The 21,135-nt window shown below is 39.8% G+C and overlaps 1 protein-coding gene across 1 annotated transcript in view; it reads left to right on the forward strand.

Annotated features, from left to right (window-relative positions):
* The window catches only part of LOC123236214 (cell migration inducing hyaluronidase 1), a 116,469-nt gene extending 95,612 nt beyond the window's left edge, over nucleotides 1-20,857 (forward strand). Inside the window, exons 24-28 of the mRNA XM_044662509.1 lie at nucleotides 6,135-6,339; nucleotides 6,542-6,628; nucleotides 9,095-9,252; nucleotides 18,777-18,877; nucleotides 20,730-20,857. Of these exons, the coding sequence (XP_044518444.1) occupies nucleotides 6,135-6,339; nucleotides 6,542-6,628; nucleotides 9,095-9,252; nucleotides 18,777-18,877; nucleotides 20,730-20,857 (679 nt within the window). The remainder of the gene's footprint in view (nucleotides 1-6,134; nucleotides 6,340-6,541; nucleotides 6,629-9,094; nucleotides 9,253-18,776; nucleotides 18,878-20,729) is intronic.
* Nucleotides 20,858-21,135: the final 278 nt, after the last annotated feature.

Consider the following 21,135-nt stretch of genomic DNA (forward strand, 5'->3'; position numbering starts at 1 on the left):
ATTCACTAATGTGAATGAGAGCATAATGTGCTCTTTATATGATAAATATTGAAAAATCTAAGGCAGGGGTGGATACAATACTAGTCTTAGAGTCGGGAAGACTTGGGTTGAAATCCTACCTCCATCACTAGGCAATCATGGGCAAGTTATTTAACTGTGAGTCTTAGGTGATTTTTTTCTTCTTTCTTTTTTAAACCTTACTTTCTGTCTTAGAATCAGTTCTGGTGGTAAGGGCTAGGCAATGGAGGTTAAGTGACTTGCCCAGGGTCACACAGTTAGAAAGTGTCTGAAGTCAGATTAGAACTCAGGTCTTCCCAACTCCAGGCCTGGTACCCTATCCACATAGATGACCCTCTTAGATGACTTTCTAAGACTTATTAGCTAAGATATAGATTGACTTAATAGATCTTTGATGTATGGAAATAACTCTCTGATTGAAGGGAAATTAAGATTAAAAAGCTAGTAATAGGTTTTAATTGTTAGGCTAGAAGAGATGTCAAGCTAAAATATGTATACATAGCGTTAACTCATTTCTACAACCACATTAAGAAATCATCTATTCCACAAATGTACATTTGCTAGATAACTAATATCTCCATAAATGAAAAAAATTTCTTTTTAATTTCAGTTATTTTTATAGAAATCATGCTAGAATATGCTATATGCCTCCCTCCTTCTTTGATGACAGAGATGTTATGAACATTGACAATCATAGTCTGATAAAATATGGTGATATTTTCAGGAATTATTAATTTATTCAAGACTATTTACCTGTATGTCAAATAGCCCCAGAATAATGGATTTTGAGTTCATGTGTCTGTTTATCTAATTTTGTCCATTCCAATTTTGTCAAGGCATCAGTTGTCACTTCTTACTGTTCTTTGTGTACCTGTTCCAAGTTAGGTGCTTCTCTTTAATTTGCTGTTAGGAACTACATAAAATTAATTATTAAACATGTTAGAGTTCTGGAGGTTGTAAGAGAAAATAGGCTTGAGCATATCTACTGGAGCGACCTGCCTATGAAGCAACATGTATGAGTTTCAGCACACATATTTTGTGAATTATTGTCTCCTAAGAGACCTTAGAAAAACACACTTAACATCCAAATTCTTGGTGGTGACAAATCAGTGATCTTTGGACAAATGGACCATTAATGTGTAATGAAGAAGTATAGTTATGGTATACATAAAATGGAATGAAAAAAGCATCTATTAAATGCTTACTATATGCCAAATGCTGTTTAGGTACTAGCAATACAATTAGAAAAGTCCAGTGGTTCCTTCTGACATTTCTGTCAAGGAGTTCACATTCTAATTAGGAGAGATAATATACCCTAGAACAGTGATGGTGAATCTATGGCATGGGTGCCAAAGATGGCATGCAGAGCACTCTCTATTGGCAAGAGACTACCCTCCCCTCCACCCTCTAGAGTTTGTTACTAGAAAGGCAGAGGTCTTGATCCCTTCCCCTCTCTACCATGCCTAATGACATTTTTCACATTCCCCACCTCTCTGCTCAGCAGCCCAATGGGAGGGCACAGGGGGTAAGGTGGGAAGCTCACAGGTGGCAGAGCTATGGGGGAGCAAAGTGCTTGGGATTCTCCCCTCTCCCTCTCTGTACTTGCTGAAGACATTCCTCACTTCACCCACCCCTCTACCCAGCAGCCAAATGGGAGTGCTTTATTCCTCCCCAGTATGGGGTAAGGGGCGAGTGTGGTGTGCCTGGCACTCAGTAGGAGGGGGGCATGGCACAGGGTCTCTGGGAGCAGGCAGGACATTTGGTCTGGGGGGATAGGGTAGGGGTGGGGCCCAGCACTCCATCTCTAAAAAGTTCACCATCACTGCCCTAGACCAATACACATCTTAAAATACAGGATTACTATTTGTGGTTATATGTGGTCCAAAATATTTGACCTAGAAGGAACCTTGGAGATCACCTTCACTAACTTCCTCCATTTATGGATGCATAAACTGAAGCATGTCCTGCCCAAATAATAGAAAAAAAGAAGGGAGGAAAGGAAAGGGAGAAATAGAAAGTCAGGAAGGGAATGAAGGGAAAGGAAGTGTGTGTAACTGTGTGAAAGAGAGGAAACAAGAAGGGGCAAAAAGAGTAAGAGAGGGAGAGAAGAAGGAATAGATAGAGGAGGGGAGAGACAAATATCATCATCACCATTTTTGTTATTGTTATATTCAACTATTTTTGACCTAATCAGGTGATGTGTAAGAGAATCCTAGAAAAAAGTGGCCAGCCCATTGGTTAACATCTCTATAACATATTCATAAGCTCCCTATAGGGATTAAAGACATAATTATACTTTCTGTGTTTTAAGTTCCTGCTAGGTCTGATGATAGCTAGCTTCACTAGTGGAATGAGGGAATAGAAGGAAGAAGGCTGTTCTCCCCCTTTTTTTGAGACTCAGTCTCCCTGTCTCACTCAGACTGTAGGTACAGTAGCTACTCATGGCCTGATCCCACTGCTGATCCACACAGGGGCTTTCACCAGCTCTGACCTGGGCTGATGTACCCCTCCTTAGGCAGCCTGTTGCTCCCTTCCTCCTGAGGGCTTACCATATTGATGTTAGACTTGGAGTCGACCCCTGATGGTCATTAGTCCTACTGTAGCTCAGAACTCTTCAGCTCAAGTGATCTACCAGCTTTAGCCTCCTCGGAAGTAGTGGTTATAGTCATGTAACTACCACATTCAGGGGCACTGCCCTCTTTTAAAGGACTGGGAAATTTTGAATCACCACCATATGCACTTTCCCTCCTCTCTCCTTCTCCCTCTCTTTCTTTTCTTCCCTTCCTCCCCCTGTTCTCTCTTTCATCTGTTTTTTCCCTCCCTTTTAATATTCTATTTCTTTGCCACTAATTTTGGAGTTAGAGGACCTAGATTCAAATCTTGCCTCCAAAAGTTACTACCCCTGTGAACCTGTGCAAGTCAAGTGACCTTCCCTAGACCTCAATTTTCTCAACTTTAAACTGAAGGGGTCTCTGAGGTTCCTTCCAGCTCTCGAACTATGATCCCATGATCCTTTCCCTAAATCCTTACCTAAGATTTAGTGGTTGTTCAGTCATGTCCAACTCCTTGTGACCCCATTTGGGGTTTTCTTGGAAAAGATATTGGAGTGGTTTGCTATTTCCTTCTCCAACTCATTTTACAGATGAAGAAAATGAGTCAAACAGGTAGAGTCACCTGCTCAGAGGCACACACCTAGAAAGTGTCTGAATCCATATTTGAACTGTGCCACCTAGCTGCCCTAAGAGTCAGTCCTTCCTTCATCAAATCTGGATATGGTTTAGTGGTACTGGTCAACCTCAGGGCAAAAGAAATTGTTAATGTGTCTCAGTGTATGTGCATACGAATTAGTGTGGGGATGGCTGAGTCAAAAAGAAGTATGGCACATCCCCAACCCATGATCTCACTGATGCCTGAGTAGAAAACACAAGCAACTACAACAAAAATAGATAAACTTTGGGGAATCTTGTTGAGTCATACAAATAGACATCTCCCTGATACTTGTCATCATTTGACTTCCAAGTTTTATATCAATTCCCTTGGTTCTGAACCTGTGCCTGGCAACTTGGCATTTCTGCTCAACCAGTAGAAAGAAGCCTCCCTAAGGGCAGGGACTAGATTGTTTTTCTTTATATCCTCAACACCTAGCAAAATGCTGGGCAAATAAGAGACACTTTAAAAAAAGGCTTATTGACTTGAGTTAAATTGAATTGTGTCCAATTGCATTGCATAAACTGGTATGAACCCAACTTAAAATTTTCAGTTTATGCTTTTTCTCCTCCCAACGTTAACCTTACCTCTCCAGTCCCAAGAATACGGTCTATTCTGGAGTATACCTAATCACTGCCATGTATTTGGTCCTTCCTCAAGTGATATGTGATAATCATCTCCCTAATCACATCAGAACATTTGGGAACACTCAGGGTCTCTAGTGAAAGAGTAGAGTTCTGATTGGGATTTCTTGATCCTTTTAGAAAACAACCTAACCTACTTTAATCATAGCCCTTTCCTATGCATAGAGAAAGGAAATCTTGCTTATAGTTTTAACCATGTTTGTGATTCCTTGGAGTCATGCATGGGAAACCAAGTAATTGGATTTTTGGTTCCTCAATCCTGGTACTTTCTGTCTTTTCTTTTCTTTCTTTTTTTTTTTTCAAGAAAATAACTGGTTTCTATAACTTCAGGTCAGGATGATCCTTTTCTGTCACCACAAGTAGCTGCACTAGAGAAAATAAAAGCATTGTCATTTTTTCAAATATCTCCCAATTGTACCAGGGGAGTTTCTAGAAGGTTTCCTGGAGTGAAGCTAGAGAAAACCAGCCCCACCTGTTTTATGTTGTAGGAACATCAATTAGTTGGATAAATAGCATGGAATGCTACCTACCATCCCGTCCACATAGCACACATTTATGACTGCTGAATCCAGCATGAACTTCACCAATACCATTAAAAGTTCTGATGTCATTTGGCTCCATATTGAGAGTGAATAATAAACAAAGTATGAAAATGTTAAGTCGAATGCCCGTAGGGTCTACCTTTTCCTTAATAACATTCTTCCCTTTATTTCCTGCCTTGATATCGTTTCCTTCAGAAAAACATTCAGTCTCAATGTTAACAGGTAATTTGGGAACAGGACAGAACATCAGAAATATGGGTGTGTTTGAAAACTTCCAGAAAGTACATTTCTTAAAGCATTTGTTGAAGTTACTGAAAGAATATTCTTGTGAAATCATCGAAACTTAAAGTTCAAAGGGTCTTCACTCTATCATTCAGGAATGTGCTGAAGCCAGCTCTTACTGGTTTGGGAGAGCCAATCGCTAAATTTTCACTATGATTGATAAATACTTTGTAAATCTCAGATGCTATGAATCAGGTCTTGATTTATTGTTTTGTTGATTGTATAGACTCAAAAGTATGATGGAGTAAATATTAATAATGCCAGTTAAACTAAAACAAACTAAAACTAAACTAAAACTGTCACACAGTTTTGAAGAGCTGGTTCTTAAACATTTGCCAGCACGCTCTTGTTCAGTATCCAGAATGGATTGGGACCTTATAACTTATAAAGTAACTTACAGTCTTAGAGGAACAACAAGGTGAAGCTACTCGCCCAGGTTGTCAATATGTGTCAAATTTGGGGCTTAAACCAAGCTCTTCTTGCCTCTAAGGCAATTCCTGCCTCTCAGTCAACTATGCTATATTGTCTGTCTATTTTCCTTCCTTCCTTCCTTCTTTCCTTCCTTCCTTTCTTTCTTTCTCTTTTTTCTTTCTTTTTTCTCTTTCTTTCTCTCTCTTTTTTCCTTTCTTCCTTTCTTTCTTCTCTCCCTTACCTTCTATATTACTATTAATTCTAAGACAGAAGAATGCCAAGGACTAGTTAATCAGGGCTAAACAATTTGCCCAGAGATCATACAGCTAGGGAGTTTCTGAGGTATACTGCTTTTCATAGGAGAGATTAAGTGATGAAATTCTGCTGTTACTGGGTAATCCACTAACTTCAATTGGTTCAGTTCAGGTCAGTGAAATCACCAGCCTACACATCATTATAATCATGACAATCAACTTGCTATTGTTCCTATATTGACATATGACTAATCCCTATATAAAGAATACAAGAGGCAGCTAGGTGGCTCAGTAGATAGAGCTCCAGGCCTGGATGCTTGCAAGCACAACTCTGAGCAAATCACTTAGTCCCTATTTGTCTTAACCAACTGTAGAAGGAAATGGCAAACCATTCCAGGATCTTTTCCAAGAAAACTCCATGGCTAGTAAGATCCACAGGGTCACAAAGAATCAGGCATTACTGAACAACTGAACAATAACTCTACAAAATCCTGAAATAGCCTTGAAAATTCATCAAATAAACTATATTGGAACTGGAGCATTATCAGAGACAAACAGTGGGTAAGCGTGTTCCCACTAGGATTGCACTAGATTGTCCTAGCTATGAAGATTTCAGAGAAGATAGAAAGTGATGATGTTTGGGAGGGTAATCAATCTTTTTTGAATTATGTAAATGAATTGGATCCAAATCAGACTTATCCAGATGTAAGTAAAGTCTGTGCTTTCCAGCATCTGAATGCTGATGTAAAATGTCCAATCATCTTCATTTTCTGTAGGCTGCTTTTCCTGAAACTGAAAGCGCAGAATGAGAGGGAGAAGTTTGCCTTCTGCTCCTTGAAAGGCTGTGAGAGAATCAAGATTAAAGCACTAATCCCAAAGCACTCTGGGATCAGTGACTGTGAAGCCAGAGCATACCCAAAGTATACTGAGAAAGCTGTGGTGGATGTACCAATGCCAAAGAAGCTTCTTGGTGCTCAGCTGGTAAGGAACAGATGAGATAAATTCAGTGTGTCATTTGTTCATTAGCAAGTCTGTAAAGTCATTTTAATTATTATGTGTATGTTTTCTCTTGCCACTGGAAAGTTTAACAGAACTTATATCAAAGCACAGAATTCCAGAGAATGGGACCTACCACCTAACAGTTATACATAGTTTTGTTGTATTTCTTTTTTTTTTCCCCTAGAAAACAAAGGACCACTTCCTGGAGGTAAAGATAGAAACCTCTAAAAGCAGATTCTTTCATCTTCTGAATGACTTTGCCTACATTGAAGTAAGTGACTCTTCTAACTGCTCTGATTAACTCTATATAACTAATAAATTTAATGGGGTCAGCTGGGTGGCACTGGCACAGTGTATGGAGAGTTGGGCCTGGAGTCAGGAAGACCTATCTTCCTGAGTCCAAATCTGGTCTCAGACAGAAATTATTTGCTATATGACCCTAGACAAGTCACTTAACTTTTTTTCCCTTCAATTTCTTCATCCATAAAATGAACTGGAGAAATGGCAAACCACTCCAGCATCTTTGCCAAGAAAACCCCAAATGGAGTCACAAAGAGCTGGACACGACTGAAAATGACTGAATAATGACAAAAATTAATGAATAATAGAGAGGATCATAGATGGAAGGAATCTTAAAGATCATCCAGTGGGGCAGCTTTGTGACTCAGTAGTCTGAGAACAAGGCCTGGAAATTGGGTTCAAATGTGGCCTTAGATACTTCCTAACTTTGTAACCCTGGACAAATCACTTAATCTCTATTGCCTAGCCCTTAGTGCTCTACTGCCTTAGAATCAATATTTAGTGTTACTTCTAAGACAGAAGGTAAGGGTTTAATAAAAAAAGTCATCCAGTCCAAGCCCCTCATTTTGTGGATTTTACAGTGTGAACTGAAGCTCATTTTACAGAAAAAACTAAAGCACAGAAGGGTTAAGTGATTTGCTCAGTGTCAAAAAGAAAGTAACAGAGTGACAGAGCCAAGATTCAAACCTATTTCTCCTTCTCTAAATTCAGCACTCTGAGTTTTCTACATCAATATAATCATGTCATCATATTTATAACAATAGCATCATAACAATAAATTTGTTCTTATTTAACAGGGGATAAATGACTATGACAAAAAACAGACCTAAAATTAGCCTTAAGAATTCATCAAATAAATTTTATTGGAACTGGGGACACTATCATAAAAAAAAATTATTGTCCATAGTCTCTTCAACATAACAATGATCCAAAAAGAAATGGTTACTTCTTGGTTGGTGTTATTACAGTCAATAGTAAACATCTCCAAACTACATGGAATGAAAAGCTCTTAAAAAATATAGACCTAGTAAAAGTTCAAAAGAAGGGCATGTCATATCCTGTCACTGTCATGTTATTGTAATTGAGCCAAAAATATTTTTAATGGACCTACAAAAGATTAGTCTAATCCTTGTGCTTTTATGCAATTGAAAAAAGCAGTCAATTTCTCTCCCAGTTCATTAGTCTCCAGAACATTAAATATAAACTATGTTTGGCTGTGGATTTAGCATTGAAGTCAAGAAGACTCAAATGCAACTTCAGATACTTTTTAGCTTTGTGACCCTGAGCATGTCATTTAACCTCCACCTTAGTTTCCTCATCTATAAAATTAGAATAATAATAGCACTTAATTCCCAGGTTTGTCATAAGGATAAAATGAAATCATTTGAAGAGTACTTTGCAAACCTTAGGGCACTACATAAATGCTAGTTATTATTATGATAGCAAGATAGTAACTTGTCACAGGACTGTTTCTATTTGAATGCCATTGAAAAAGTTAGTAAGAATGATGTTACAAAAATAAGGATAATAGGGGCACCAAGGTGACTCAGTGGAAAGAGAACCAGTCTTGGAGTCAGGGGGAATCTGGGTTCAAATCTGGCCTAAGATATTTTCTAGCTGTGTGACCCTGGGAAAGTCACTTAACCTCAGTTGCCTAGCCCTTACCATTCTTCTGCCTTGGAACTAATAAGTAGTTACTAGGTACTTGAATCTAAAATAGAAGGTAAGGGATTTTTTAAAAAATAAGAATAAATAACTAATGTGTATCTATTACTTCAAAGTTTGAAAAGTTCTCTTTCTTTTTTCTTCCTTCCTTCCTTCCTTTTTTCCTTCCTTCCTTCCTTCCTTCCTTCCTTCCTTCCTTCCTTCCTTCCTTCCTTCCTTCCTTCTTTCTTTCTTTCTTTCTTTCTTTCTCTTTCCTTCCTTTCTTCCTTTCTTCCTTCCTTCTATCTAATCTCCTTTGAAACTCACAAAAACCCTGCCAGACAGGTAATTCTGTTATTATTAGCCCCATATTACAGATAAGGAATTGTGCCTAAGAAAAGGGAAGTGGCTTATGCATGGTTATAAAGCTAGTCTCAGAGATCAGTTCAAAATAGATTCACAGAATTTCAAAGCTGAGGGTAACCTCACAGGCCATCTAGGCCAACCCATAATTATGGTACCCAATGTTCCCAGGCAGTCTCCCATCAAATTACTTATCAGGCCCAGCCCTGCTTAGCTTGCCAAATCAGACAAAATTAGATATGTTCAGGGTGGCATAAATAGAGACTAAAAGAACAAACTGCCTTTGAAGTGACCCTGTAAGATTTCATACATTCTGGGCCAATCCCCAGGTGACACAAATCCATATAGAAGCAATCTCCTGCAAGTGAAATTACGGGCTTCAATTGTCACAACTCTGCAGCCAATATGTTTTATTGTCTTTGGTCTGCAGGTTGATGGTAAAAAGTTCTCTATCTCTGAAGATGGCATCCAAATGATCGTGATTGATGGGAACTATGGGAAAATTTTGGGTCGTGTTACCTTCAGGAACACCATTCTGCAAGGAATTCCAGCACAGATCCACAATTATGTGGATGCTTTGCCAGACAAGTAAGTCTGAGTGGGCTGCTTCTTGCATTTCATCTATTTCTTGGATTGTACTTAATATTGTAAAGCCTCCCCCATGGCTCTAGAATATGACTCAGAGAACCAGAGAGATTATTCTTTCTCCTCCTCCTCCTCCTCCTCCTTCTCCTCCTCCTCCTACTCCTCTTCTTCCTCCTCCTCCTCTATCACCAAACTATTCACCAGAATCCAAAAGTAGGAGGCTTCCACAGCCTGACTTGGATACCAGTTTGTACCCTGAACTTTTATCTTTACTTTTAAACCACAGTTTGGCTTCAGAAACTCTAAATGCAGTTAAGCCTGTGGCAAAATGGGCCACTTACTTTGAATGAACATCGGTCAATCAGTAGGCATTTAAGCACCTGCCAGGTCTCAGATGCTGGGGTGGGCACTTGGCAAACAGCAAAAATGAAACAGTCTTGCCCCCTAAAGATCTTTCTTTCTATTAAGGGGATACGACATATTGGCAGATAAGTACATGCTCAATATAACAGAATAAAGGCACATGCATTGGAAGGGGGAGGGACACTAGTGACTAAGAAGGATCCCTGAAGGGGATGGGGCTGATCAAAGCCTTAAAGAGAGGAAGGGTTCCAAGGGATGGAGAAGGCAAGCATTCCAGGGAAATGGGATCGTCAGTACGAAAAAATGATGAAGACAGGCAAAGCAACAGCCATATATTAAGCGCCGACTGCTTGCCAGGAACTATTTTAAGCAATGGTGATACAAATCTGAGCGTAAAGAAAAATGGTACCTGCCTTCAAAGAGCTTACATTCAATAAGGGAAGATAACACTAGAAAACAGGAACTGACAGCCTTGTGAAAGGTACCCTGCAACATGCTGTCAAAGTCAGAAAGTTGGAAGCAGAGCCAGGAGGGAAATAAAGTTTCCCTGGTCTGGGACCCCCCCCCTCCAAAATAGGAGAAACTCAACAATGAAAGCGAGGCACCTAAATGGTAAAGGACTATTCCAGGGAGAGGAGGCTATAGAGTTAGATAGATGCTCTAAAGCAGTGATGGTGAACCTTTTAGAGACAGAGTGCCGGGCCATGCCCCCATGCTACCCCCGCCCCTAACCAAGTGCCATGCTCACCCATCCCCAGAGACTGGGTGCTGTGCCCCTCCCCCCCACATCCTGGGTGCACCTCCCCAGCCCCACCCCACATGGGGAGGGAGGAAGTGCTCCCATGGGTGAAGTAAGTAATGTCCTTGGTGAGTGTAGAGAGGAGGAGAGAAGTGGCCCGAGCGCTCTGCTCCCCTCCAGCTCTGTCACCTATGAGCCACCCACCTTACCTCCTATGTGCTCCCATTGGGCTGCTGGGCAGAGGGGTGCAGGATGTGAAAAAATGTTGTCAGGTCCAGTGGAGAGGGGGAGGGGAGCGGCCCCACCCAAGTCCCTCTGCCTTTCTAGTAATAAACTCTTGGGGGTGGGGGTTGCGGCCACGTGCCCACAGAGAGCACTCTGTATGCCATCTTTGGCACCCATACCATAGGTTCACCATCACTGTTCTAGAGTGAGGAGGCTCCGTGTTCTGAAGAAAGTTCCAGCTACTTCCGGGAGCTGAGATATCATGGTGGCAGAAGCCAGAAAGTCAGAAATTTCCATGCTTGGCCCCTCCCCAAAATGGAGGCCCTGGAAAAAATTTGCCATTGGGAAAAGGGAACCATTGTGGTAGACAGATATTCCAGGGTGAAAAGGCCACAGAGGGAAAAAAAAAAAAGAAAGATAGGCTCTAAAATGCCATTTAAGATTAAAGTGGTATTATGACTGAAGTGTGATGGGGAGGGCTAGTATAGAATTAGTGTGCTAAAAATAAGCTGGAATCAGACTGTGAAGGATTTGAAATGCAAAGGAGTTTGTGCTTTATCCTGAGGACAATAGGGAGCCACTATAGATTTTTGAGCAGAGGAGTCACTTGGTTAAACTTGTGCTTTAAAAAAGCCTCCATTAAATATTAAACTAAGTTATGTCCTATGTCTGATTCCATACGTTGGGATCCACTCAGTTTTAACAGATTGTCCTGAAACTGTGAATCCTGAATTAAGAATAAAACACAAATCCTAGATATTATTGGGATAAATGACTATGAAGTCAAAACAAGCAATATACTGTCCCCAAACCCTTACCTCCCCCAGACAACAACAACTAGGCTGGCATTTAGTGCAGTGCCTGGCACATCATCAGCACTATAAAAAATGTGAGCTATTATTATTATTATTATCTTTCATGAGGTTTCAGATGAGAATCAGTAGAACTTCTTACCATTAAAAAAAAAAAAGGAGAAGGGAAGTCTACTCTTGAAAGAAGTGTCTGTGAGGCCAAAGGTCTCAGAATGAGAAAGTTCTCTATCCTGTGATTATATATGAGACTCAGTGCTGGCAAAGTGGGTGTTTTGATCACACAAGCACCCCATTTTACACCCTTCCGTTCCCATCCTTTATCCTCTTTGCCAAATCGTTTGGATCTGGGAAACCATAAGACAATTGTTCCCCACCCCTTGGCCCCTCCAGGGCAGCACTCCTCCCATCTCTTTTGCCTTACTCTGGCACCTTCCCAGGGTCCTCTGCTTTCTTCCTGGCCACTGGCTATGTACACACTGAAATGGAGCAGAGGAATGGAAAGATGCCATTTTTATGGGGCAGGCAAATGTCAAGCAAATAGGAAGAGGAAGTATCCACTCTAGTGGTTGGTTTTAAGGGTGGAGGGAAGAAATGGTAGGAAAGAGAGGGAAGAGAAAAGAACATTACTGTCTTCCTAGACTAGACCTAGACCCCTGGTCCTATAATCTAACCAAAGTGAAATTATGCAAATTTCCCATCTCCATCTGGAATATGTAGCTGTTATTGGTGCTTTTAGAAGCTTCCCTGAACAGAAAGACTTGGTTTTTTTTTTAATAAAAGAAATGTCTTTTTTTCCCCCCCCCTCCTCTTCCTCCTTCTCCTCCTCTTCCTTTTTTTTTTTTTTTTTTTTTTTTTTGAAGCTATGTCTTTCTGGTATATTAGTGTATAAGGAAATCCTTCTCAGGAATAACAACCCAAATCCAAAATTACTATTGAGCAATCACAAGGAACTCTGCAGTTATAATGTACCAACATACTTGTTCCTTACTCCTTAGGTTTTCTGTGCCTTGGTTTCTCTGTATTCAGAATGGCAATTCTAATCTCAGATTCTCTGAGTTGGAAGAAGTTTCACAGACCATCCAGTATAATCCATACTTAGCCCTAACCCTCTGCACTTCAGAGAGAAGTTAGGAGATACAGAACTTGAGTTTCTGCCCTCAGCCCATGTTCAACATGTATTAACATACCATGTATGGTACAGAGAGAGCTAAGGGAAACCTTATGCCCATCCCTCTGTGAAGTAAGTGGTTAACAGTGCGTTTGGGCAGAGCATCTTTGACAGAGAAACCTGACTGTGTAGCTGTCCCTCTCCCGAGTTATCACCTTGTTAAGAACTAACTCACCGTCTTCCTTCCAAACAACTAAGATGGCCAGTGATATAACCATGGCCAGCCTTGGGGGGTCCTGGAATCCATCTCCCCAGCTTTCTCAGCCTAGGTATGAGTGGACTTGGGTTCACCCTTGGTTGAGCCAGAAGAAGATTGGATTTTTTCCAAAGGATTCTTCTAAGAAAATTAAGAAAACACACACACACACACACACACACACACACACACACACACACACACACACACACATAGAAATGAGTGAGTTAGAAAAAAAAAGAGCTTTTATCCTTAAGGTAACTCTAGCCTCACCAGGGTGGTACCAACTAGAATAGCTCAGGATGTCTTTATCCCTTGTTCCTACTCTTTATCTCAGCTCTTCTAAGAAAATCTGGCCCCAAACCCCTCTTTTTAAGCCTTGGAAATGTTTCTTTCCAATGCCCTTTTTTTGGTTCCTTTTTCCTAAGGGAGAGATTTGACCATGAGTTTCAGTAACATTGACTTGGAAGACAATAGTAGTAATTGTAACAGTAAATGTACAAATAGTTGCTAGCTATAATCCCTGGCATTTATTTGGCAATTTATGAATTTCAAAGTACTTTGCATACATTATTTCAGTTTATCCTCACTACACGGAGGCAGAAAATATAAATATTATTATCCTCATTTTATATACGAGAAAACTTTGAATTTTAAGGCTTGTCCAAAGAGGGCAGCTAAGTGGCACACAGATAGAGTCCTGGGTCTGGAGCCAGGAAGACCTAGATTCAGATTTGAACATATATACTTCCTAGCTGTGTGACCCTGGACAAGTCACTTAAGCCAATTTTGCATAGCCCTTGCCCTTCCTATCTTAGATTTGTTATTAAGAGAGAAAGTAAGGGTTTAAAAAAAAAGACTTGCCCAAAGGAAGTCAGAAAACTAGTAAGTGAAAGCTAGCTAGCAGAGCAGAATGAACTTTGACCACTGACTACAGGAAAGATATAAATAAAAATTTTGAGCGTTTGGGGGTATTGGACTTCGTCTCTAAATCTTGACCCACAGCCCATTCACATTCAGCACCACCATACATAGGAAAGAATACTGGAAGGCCCAGGGTTCAAATGCCAGTTCTGTTAGTTAGTACCTATTTGAATTTGGGGGCAATTTGATTAATGGGCCCCAGTTTCTCCATCTGTTAGATGAAAGTATTGTATTTTAATAAGGATCTATCCCTAAGCTCCTTTCCAACTCTAGGATCCTAGAAGGAGACAGGAAAATCAAGTAAAAATCTTTATAGAGAATCTAGGATAAGGAATAGGGATATAGTCCCCCCACCCTCCACCATGCTAACAAGGCCTTATGAGGGAGCTTATTTAATTCACATGAGGTATTCTAGCATTCCATTATCTAGATTTAAGTCTATTATTTTGATAATGGCAAGTAGAGAGTTGTATGAATGCATGAATCAGCTTTTATTAAGCTCTGTGCCAGGTAGTGGGGATACAGATTTTAAAATGAGACCATTCCCAACACTCAAAGATCTTACATTCTAGTAAGGAGATAAAGATAGGATAGGCACTGAATCCATGACTTCCCAGGTGAAGAAACTCCTGCCAGGGCAGGTTGGCACTCTCTCTGCAATATATGGTCTTAGAAGTTACCTAGGAAGGGCAGCTAGGCAGTATAGTGTATAAGAACCAGGCTTGGATTTTGGAGGCCCTAGGTTCCACTCTGACCTCAGATAATTCCTAGCTGTGTGACTGTGGGCAAGTCATTTAACCCCCAATTGCCTAGCCCTTACTGCTTTTCTGTCTTGGAATTGCTACTAAGACAGAAGGTGAAGGAAGGAAGGAAGGAAGGAAGGAAGGAAGGAAGGAAGGAAGGAAGGAAGGAAGGAAGGAGAGAGAAAAAGAGAGAAAGAAAGGAAGGAATGAAGAAAAAGAAAGTTATATAGGTTACCATGTGACTTACGCAGGGTTACACAGCTAGTGTGTATCAAAGGCAGAACTTGAACCCAGATCTTCCTGGCTTTGAGATGAGTTTTCTACCTACTTTGATATACTCAATATTAGGAAGAAGTAATACATTAGGGGAGTGACAGGCAGGGAAGAGAGTTTTGATTTGGGAATTCTAGTCTTGGGGTCAGTGAGTGTAGCCAGAGAGCACCCAATTGTCACACCCTTTCTTTTTTTTTTAAAGCAATAAGCATTTATTATATGTTTATTAAAAATATAAGCAAGAAGAAAGATAGTCCCTACCCTTAAGGAGCTTATATTCAAATGGAGGATTGACAACATATAAATGGGAATTAAAAGTGATGAAAAAATTCTGAGGAATCACGAGCAAAGCCTGATGAAGAAAGAAAGAATGAGTATGGCTGTCGTGGACATTCTTTTTTTGTTGTTGTTGCTTTTTGTGTTTTTTTTTTTCATTTAATAATTTTTATTTTTTGAAAAGTTAACATGGTCACATGATTCATGCTCTTACTTTCCCCTTCACCCCCCGCACTCCCCCTACCCATGGCCAATGCACATTTCCACTGGTTTTAATATGTGTCATTGATCAAGACCTATTTCCATATTATTGATAGTTGCATTGGTGTGGTAATTTCGAGTCTACATCCCCAATCATGTCCGCCTCAACCCATGTGTTCAAGCAGTTGTTTTTCTTCTGTGTTTCCACTCCTGCAGTTCTTCCTCTAAATGTGGGTAGCGTTCTTTACCATAAGTCCCTCAGAATTGTCCTGGGTCATTGCATTGCTGCTGGTACAGAAGTCCATTACATTCTATTTTACCACAGTGTATCAGTCTCTGTATACAATGTTCTGGCTCTGCTCCTTTCGCTCTGCATCAATTCCTGGAGGTCTTTCCAGTTCACATGGAATTCCTCCAGTTTATTATTCCTTTGAGCATAATAGTATTCCATCACCAGCATATACCACAATTTGTTAAGCCATTCCCCAATCGAAGGGCATACCCTCATTTTCCAGTTAAAAAGCTTTTGTACAAACAAAAAACAATGCAACCAAAATTAGAAGGTAAACAACAAATTGAGAAAAAATCTTTATAACAAAAAACTCTGACAGGGGTCTAATTACTCAAATATACGGAGTTAAATCAATTGTATAAAAAAATCAAGCCATTCCCCAATTGATAAATGGGCAAGGGACATGAATAGGCAATTTTCAGATAAAGAAATCAAAACTATCAATAAGCACATGAGAAAGTGCTCTAAATCTCTAATAATCAGAGAAATGCAAATCAAAACAACTCTGAGGTATCACCTCACACCTAGCAGATTGGTTAAAATGAGAGAAGGGGAGAGCAATGAATGTTGGAGGATGTGGCCAAATTGGGACATTAATGCATTGCTGGTGGAGTTGTGAACTGATCCAACCATTCTGGATGGCAATTTGGAACTATGCTCAAAGGGCTATAAAAGAATGCCTGCCCTTTGATCCAGTCATACCATTGTTGGGTTTGTACCCCAAAGAGTACACACCCTTTCTAATAGCAATGGAAACATTGGTTTACAAGTGGAGGCTGTGAGGGGAAGAGCAAAATAATGTGGGGCACACAGCAAGATACTTGCACTGGTAGATGCTAATTTCTTGGTGGATGACTGGAAAAGATATGAAGCATGATCTGAGGCTAGCTAGATGAAGTGGATGTTGAATTTTCATTCATTTATCCATCAATCTGGATTGCTTAACCCCTGAAGAGTTTGAATGGAAATTTGAACCACCTCAATTCTGACTGCTCATCAGATAATAGTTGAGTACCTACTACATTCACAATACCATGCTAGTAACTGAGGAATACCAAGTTGCCTAAGACACCTCTTGACTTCAAAAAACCTACAATATACTTGATGGGAAATACACATAAACCCATTCTACAAATAAATAAATAAACAAGCAAACAGATAGATAGATAGATAGATAGATAGATAGATAGATAGATAGATAGATAATAAATGAATGAATGAATGAATGAATAAATGAATGAATAAACAAACAAACAAACAAATAAATAAATGGATGGATGGATGGATGGATATGTGTGTATTATATATATATATATATGTGTGTGTACACATATATAATTTTTTTGTGGCACCAACAAATACAAGCTCAGAGAAAGAAGAGATCTCTGAGATGATCTCAGAAGGTTCCTCCAAGGAGATGAGCCTATAACTGAGCCTTGAAAGCTAAATGAGACTAAGATGAGCAAAGAGGAAAGAAAGGATTGTAGGGAAAAAGTGATGATTCTAGGCAGTGGGATGATGTGAGCAAAGATTTAGAAATAAATGTATAATAGATCCTAGGACAGTGAAAGTGCTAATAACAGAGGAGAAAAAGATTTCTATGGAGGAAATAACAGGATATGAATTTGGAAAAGCAAATTAGACTCAATTAAGAAGAGCCTTGAATGTCAAATTAAGGACTTTGAACTTGATCCTGTAACGCAATGGAAGTTCTTTGAAGTTTTGAGTGATGTGAAGAAAGTAATGTTTTTAAGAAGCTTCATTTTTCTGGTTGTGTGAAGTTTGGATTGAAAGAAAAATACAATGGAGGGAAGCATTTGTCTCACCCAGGCAGCCTCACTCACATAGAAGGATGCCAACCATATGGAAAGACTTATTTTCCCTGAGGCATCAGAGCCAGGAAGTAATGATATGAACAAGTATATAAAATCTTATCAGGACAGATATACACTTAATATAATGACATTACCATTTCAATGTTAACAGCCCTACAAACATTACTAAGTACTTAACTCTCTGCAAGGTATCATCCTGGTGCTAAGGGGGCAAAGATGGAAAAGCACATAATCTCTCAAGAACTTACAGTCTATTGTGTATGGGGTGGGAGGCGGGGATGAAATATATGTACAGAAATGAAAAGAATATAAATCAAAATCAGAAAAGTTTGTGGAAATAGAGAGATACAGAAGAATGTGGAAGAGAACATCCTTCTCCAGCTAGAGGAGCATAGAAGGTCTCTACTGATAGCAGAGATCGCACCTGAGCTGGGCTTTAAAGCAGGAAAGATTTTGGTAGTCGGGGATCAGAGGAAGTGTGGAATATAATTTATGCAAACACACATGAATACACAGAGGCAGGAGAAGACAGAATGGGATCAGGGAGGAATTATGAGTTAATTTGGCTGGAGAGTAGAAGGAATGGAGAGGAACAGAGAGAAAACAGGCTAGAAAGAGAGACATAAGCCAGACCATTGAGTGTTTTGAATGCCAATGTAAAAAGTTTGTTGTGTAGGTAATGGAAAATCACTGAAATTCTTTGGTGGGCAACTGATATGATTGGACTTATGTGTTTGCAATGATATAAAGGGCCAATTTCTGAAGAGAAAATGTGAAAACAGGGAAAACAGTTAGGGGGCTATTTTACAAGTCTAGGTAAGAAGTAATGAAGGTCTGAACAAGGGTAGTATTAGTAGATATAGTAATGAGGAGATATAAGGAATGTTACTTATGTAAAATCAACAGGACTCTGGTAAATGGGAAAGATGTGGTGCCATCAACAGATAGAAAGAAATTAAGTGGAGGGACAAGTTTGGAGTATGGAAGAAATGAATTAAGTTCTAGAGGCATTGAATTTGAAATGTCAGTGGGGCATCCAAGTGGCACTATCCAGCAGATACTTGGAATTTGAGACTGTGGTTCAGTGACGGGATCATAAGATACAACCTTAAAATCATCAGTTTTACAATCTGTGTGCTACATGTGAGTAGAGTTTAACTTGAGAAAAAGAGCCCAGAAAAGGGTAGGGGCTGAATGAAGTCCTGTTTTGGTGAAGTCCATTGATTAGTCTTGTTCCCAATGAGTGAGGGAGCTTTATGGGATTCAAATGGAAAACAAATTGTGAGTCCATCGCTTTACTTCAAGGTGGTCCCTCTTGAGATCTGAAGCAGGTCCCATAGAACATTAAGCTTTTATCTTGGTTGTGCCTTCTTCCTTCCCTTTCCCAATTCTCGACTACACATGCCAATTTATCTGATTTTTATTCTAAAAAAAATAATAGGAAGATTATTCTCAGCTAACTCATTTTTTCCCCTCTTAGTTCCATAGTGCTGATAGCATCAAAGGGAAGATATGTTTCCAGAGGCCAGTGGACCAGAATCCTAGAAAAGATGGGAGCAGACAACAATCTTAGATTAAAAGGTAACCAATTTGATTTGGGTTTTTAACAACACACACACACACACACACACACACACACACACACACACACATACACACACACACTCTCTCTTTTAACTTAAGGCCAGGCTCATAAAGAAAACCCTAGATTTATTTACTCACTTACCAAATAGACCTATGATAAAGGAAAGACCTACTTACACAGTGAATTCCACTTATTCTGCCTCAGTTTCTTATTGTCAAAACTGGCCAATGAGTAACACATTCTTCCCTTGTTGTCCAGTTGACATAATAATAAAATGGCACTCCATATCAGAGACATCATTGTCTTCATAATTATCAAATGCTAATCAGGTTACCATTGAGTACAAAATAGAGTAAATGGGAATCCAGAAAGGGGAATGCAGTGACAAGAGTCCTAGGTTTGAATCTCACTTATGCAATACTGGACATAAAACTTAATCTCTCATGGCTTTAATTTGCTCCTCTATAAAATGAGAGTGATAATCCTTATACCATTTTCATCATTGGATTGTTGTGAGGGATAAACTTTACAAAAACATATGCTTCTATGGCAATTTAAACTATCATCATCATCATCATCATCATCATCATCATCATCATCATTATTATTATTATTATCTAACCACAAGAAAAATTGCAAAGAATCCACAAGATGCTCCCTCTACCTATGAGATTCTTTTAGTCTCTTACAGTCTTTTAGTTTGGCAACAATGCATTAAAAAAAATCCAAGGGCAGCTACTGGACCTAGAAAAGGGAGTTCCTGAGTTCAAATCTGGCCTCAGCCACTTCCTAGCTGTGTTACCATGGTCAAATCCTTTAATCCCACTTGCCTACCCCTTGCCTCTTCTGCCTTGAACCAATCAACATTTTTATCAACTCTAAGGTGGAAGGCAAGAATTGATAAAAAAAAAGAAAAAGAAAAAGAAAGATGCAATTCTTGTTAAAAATAAAAAAAACTTTAAAACCAAAACGATTAAGGAAAGGTGATAAAATGCTTAGAGAAGAAAATGGGTCCCTAAAAATGGTTCCCTGGGGGGCTCTGATAATTGCCCCCTGCCTTAGCTTCATGAAAGGAAAGGCATTTCCTAAAGATGCCTGTGCAAACCATCAAAGAACACAAATGAATTTTAGAGTCATAAGGAAACTTAGAGCTCACAAATAGATTATCAATCATGTAATATATTTACTTATATAATATTTCATGGTTTACTGAGGGTTATTTCATAGTTTTATAAGAACCAAATTAAATACTATCAACTCATTTTAACAGATAAGGAAACTGAAGCTCATGAAGCTGAAATGGTTGAACCCCAGGTCGCTTAGTTAGTAAAAGTGTGTGAACTAGGATTCAAATCCAGATCATTTTTCTCTTCCCACTATACCACTCTTCCAGTCATAAAGGGTCAGGATACAGCTAACTGTCGGATTTGTTCTATGACAATGCAGATGTCACTTCTTTAAAACTGAATTTGTTCATCAGCAAAGCATTCACAGATGCTCCAGTAAATGAATCTTAGGATATAGAATCGTTTTGTGCTTCCGAAGGAAAGACATTAACTCTAGAAAGCACAAAAGAGTCTTGTAAGGACAGAGTAAGATAAATATGCATATATATATATTTTTTTTTCCATATAAAAAAAAAGGCTAGGTATGACCAGCAGGGCCTGAAGAGGTACAGAAGGGTTAGAGAGAAAGAAGTCAGCAAAATACCCCAAAGTCTGGGCTTGATGAAGTCCAAGTTGGACCTTTAAATTGGTGGCTCGGGATTCAGCCTCGGAGAGTGTAGAGAAGGGGCTGTGCCTGTGAGGAGACAGCACCTCTGCTCACGACCAATTTATTGCCTTTCAGAAAAAATGGCTTTTGTGGGTTTCAAAGGCAGCTTCCGCCCAACATGGGTTACTTTGAACACTGCAGAAGACAAAGCGAAAGTCTTTGAAGTGGTGCCCATCCCTGTGGTGAAGAAGAAGAGGCTGTGAAGCCAGCCTGCTGTCCGTGTTCGTGATCCTGCTGTTATCACTACCTGAGTGGACTTTTTACTACTGACCCTACCGAGGAGGGGACAAGCTGGCTCTCCCGGCCCTCCAGGGATGCGGCCCGTTCGGGAGCTGCATGGGATAGCCGTGTCTCATCACGCCTGGACCAAGGCGGCCACTGGGAACAGAAACTCTTGGTGCTGCCCATCTGGCGAGGCAAGGCACTGCGGCTCCTTGGAAGATGCTGATTAATGCTGGATACACTAAGTTCTCCGAGGGAC

Source organism: Gracilinanus agilis, chromosome 2 (assembly GCF_016433145.1).
Source record: "Gracilinanus agilis isolate LMUSP501 chromosome 2, AgileGrace, whole genome shotgun sequence".
NCBI lineage: Eukaryota > Metazoa > Chordata > Mammalia > Didelphimorphia > Didelphidae > Gracilinanus > Gracilinanus agilis.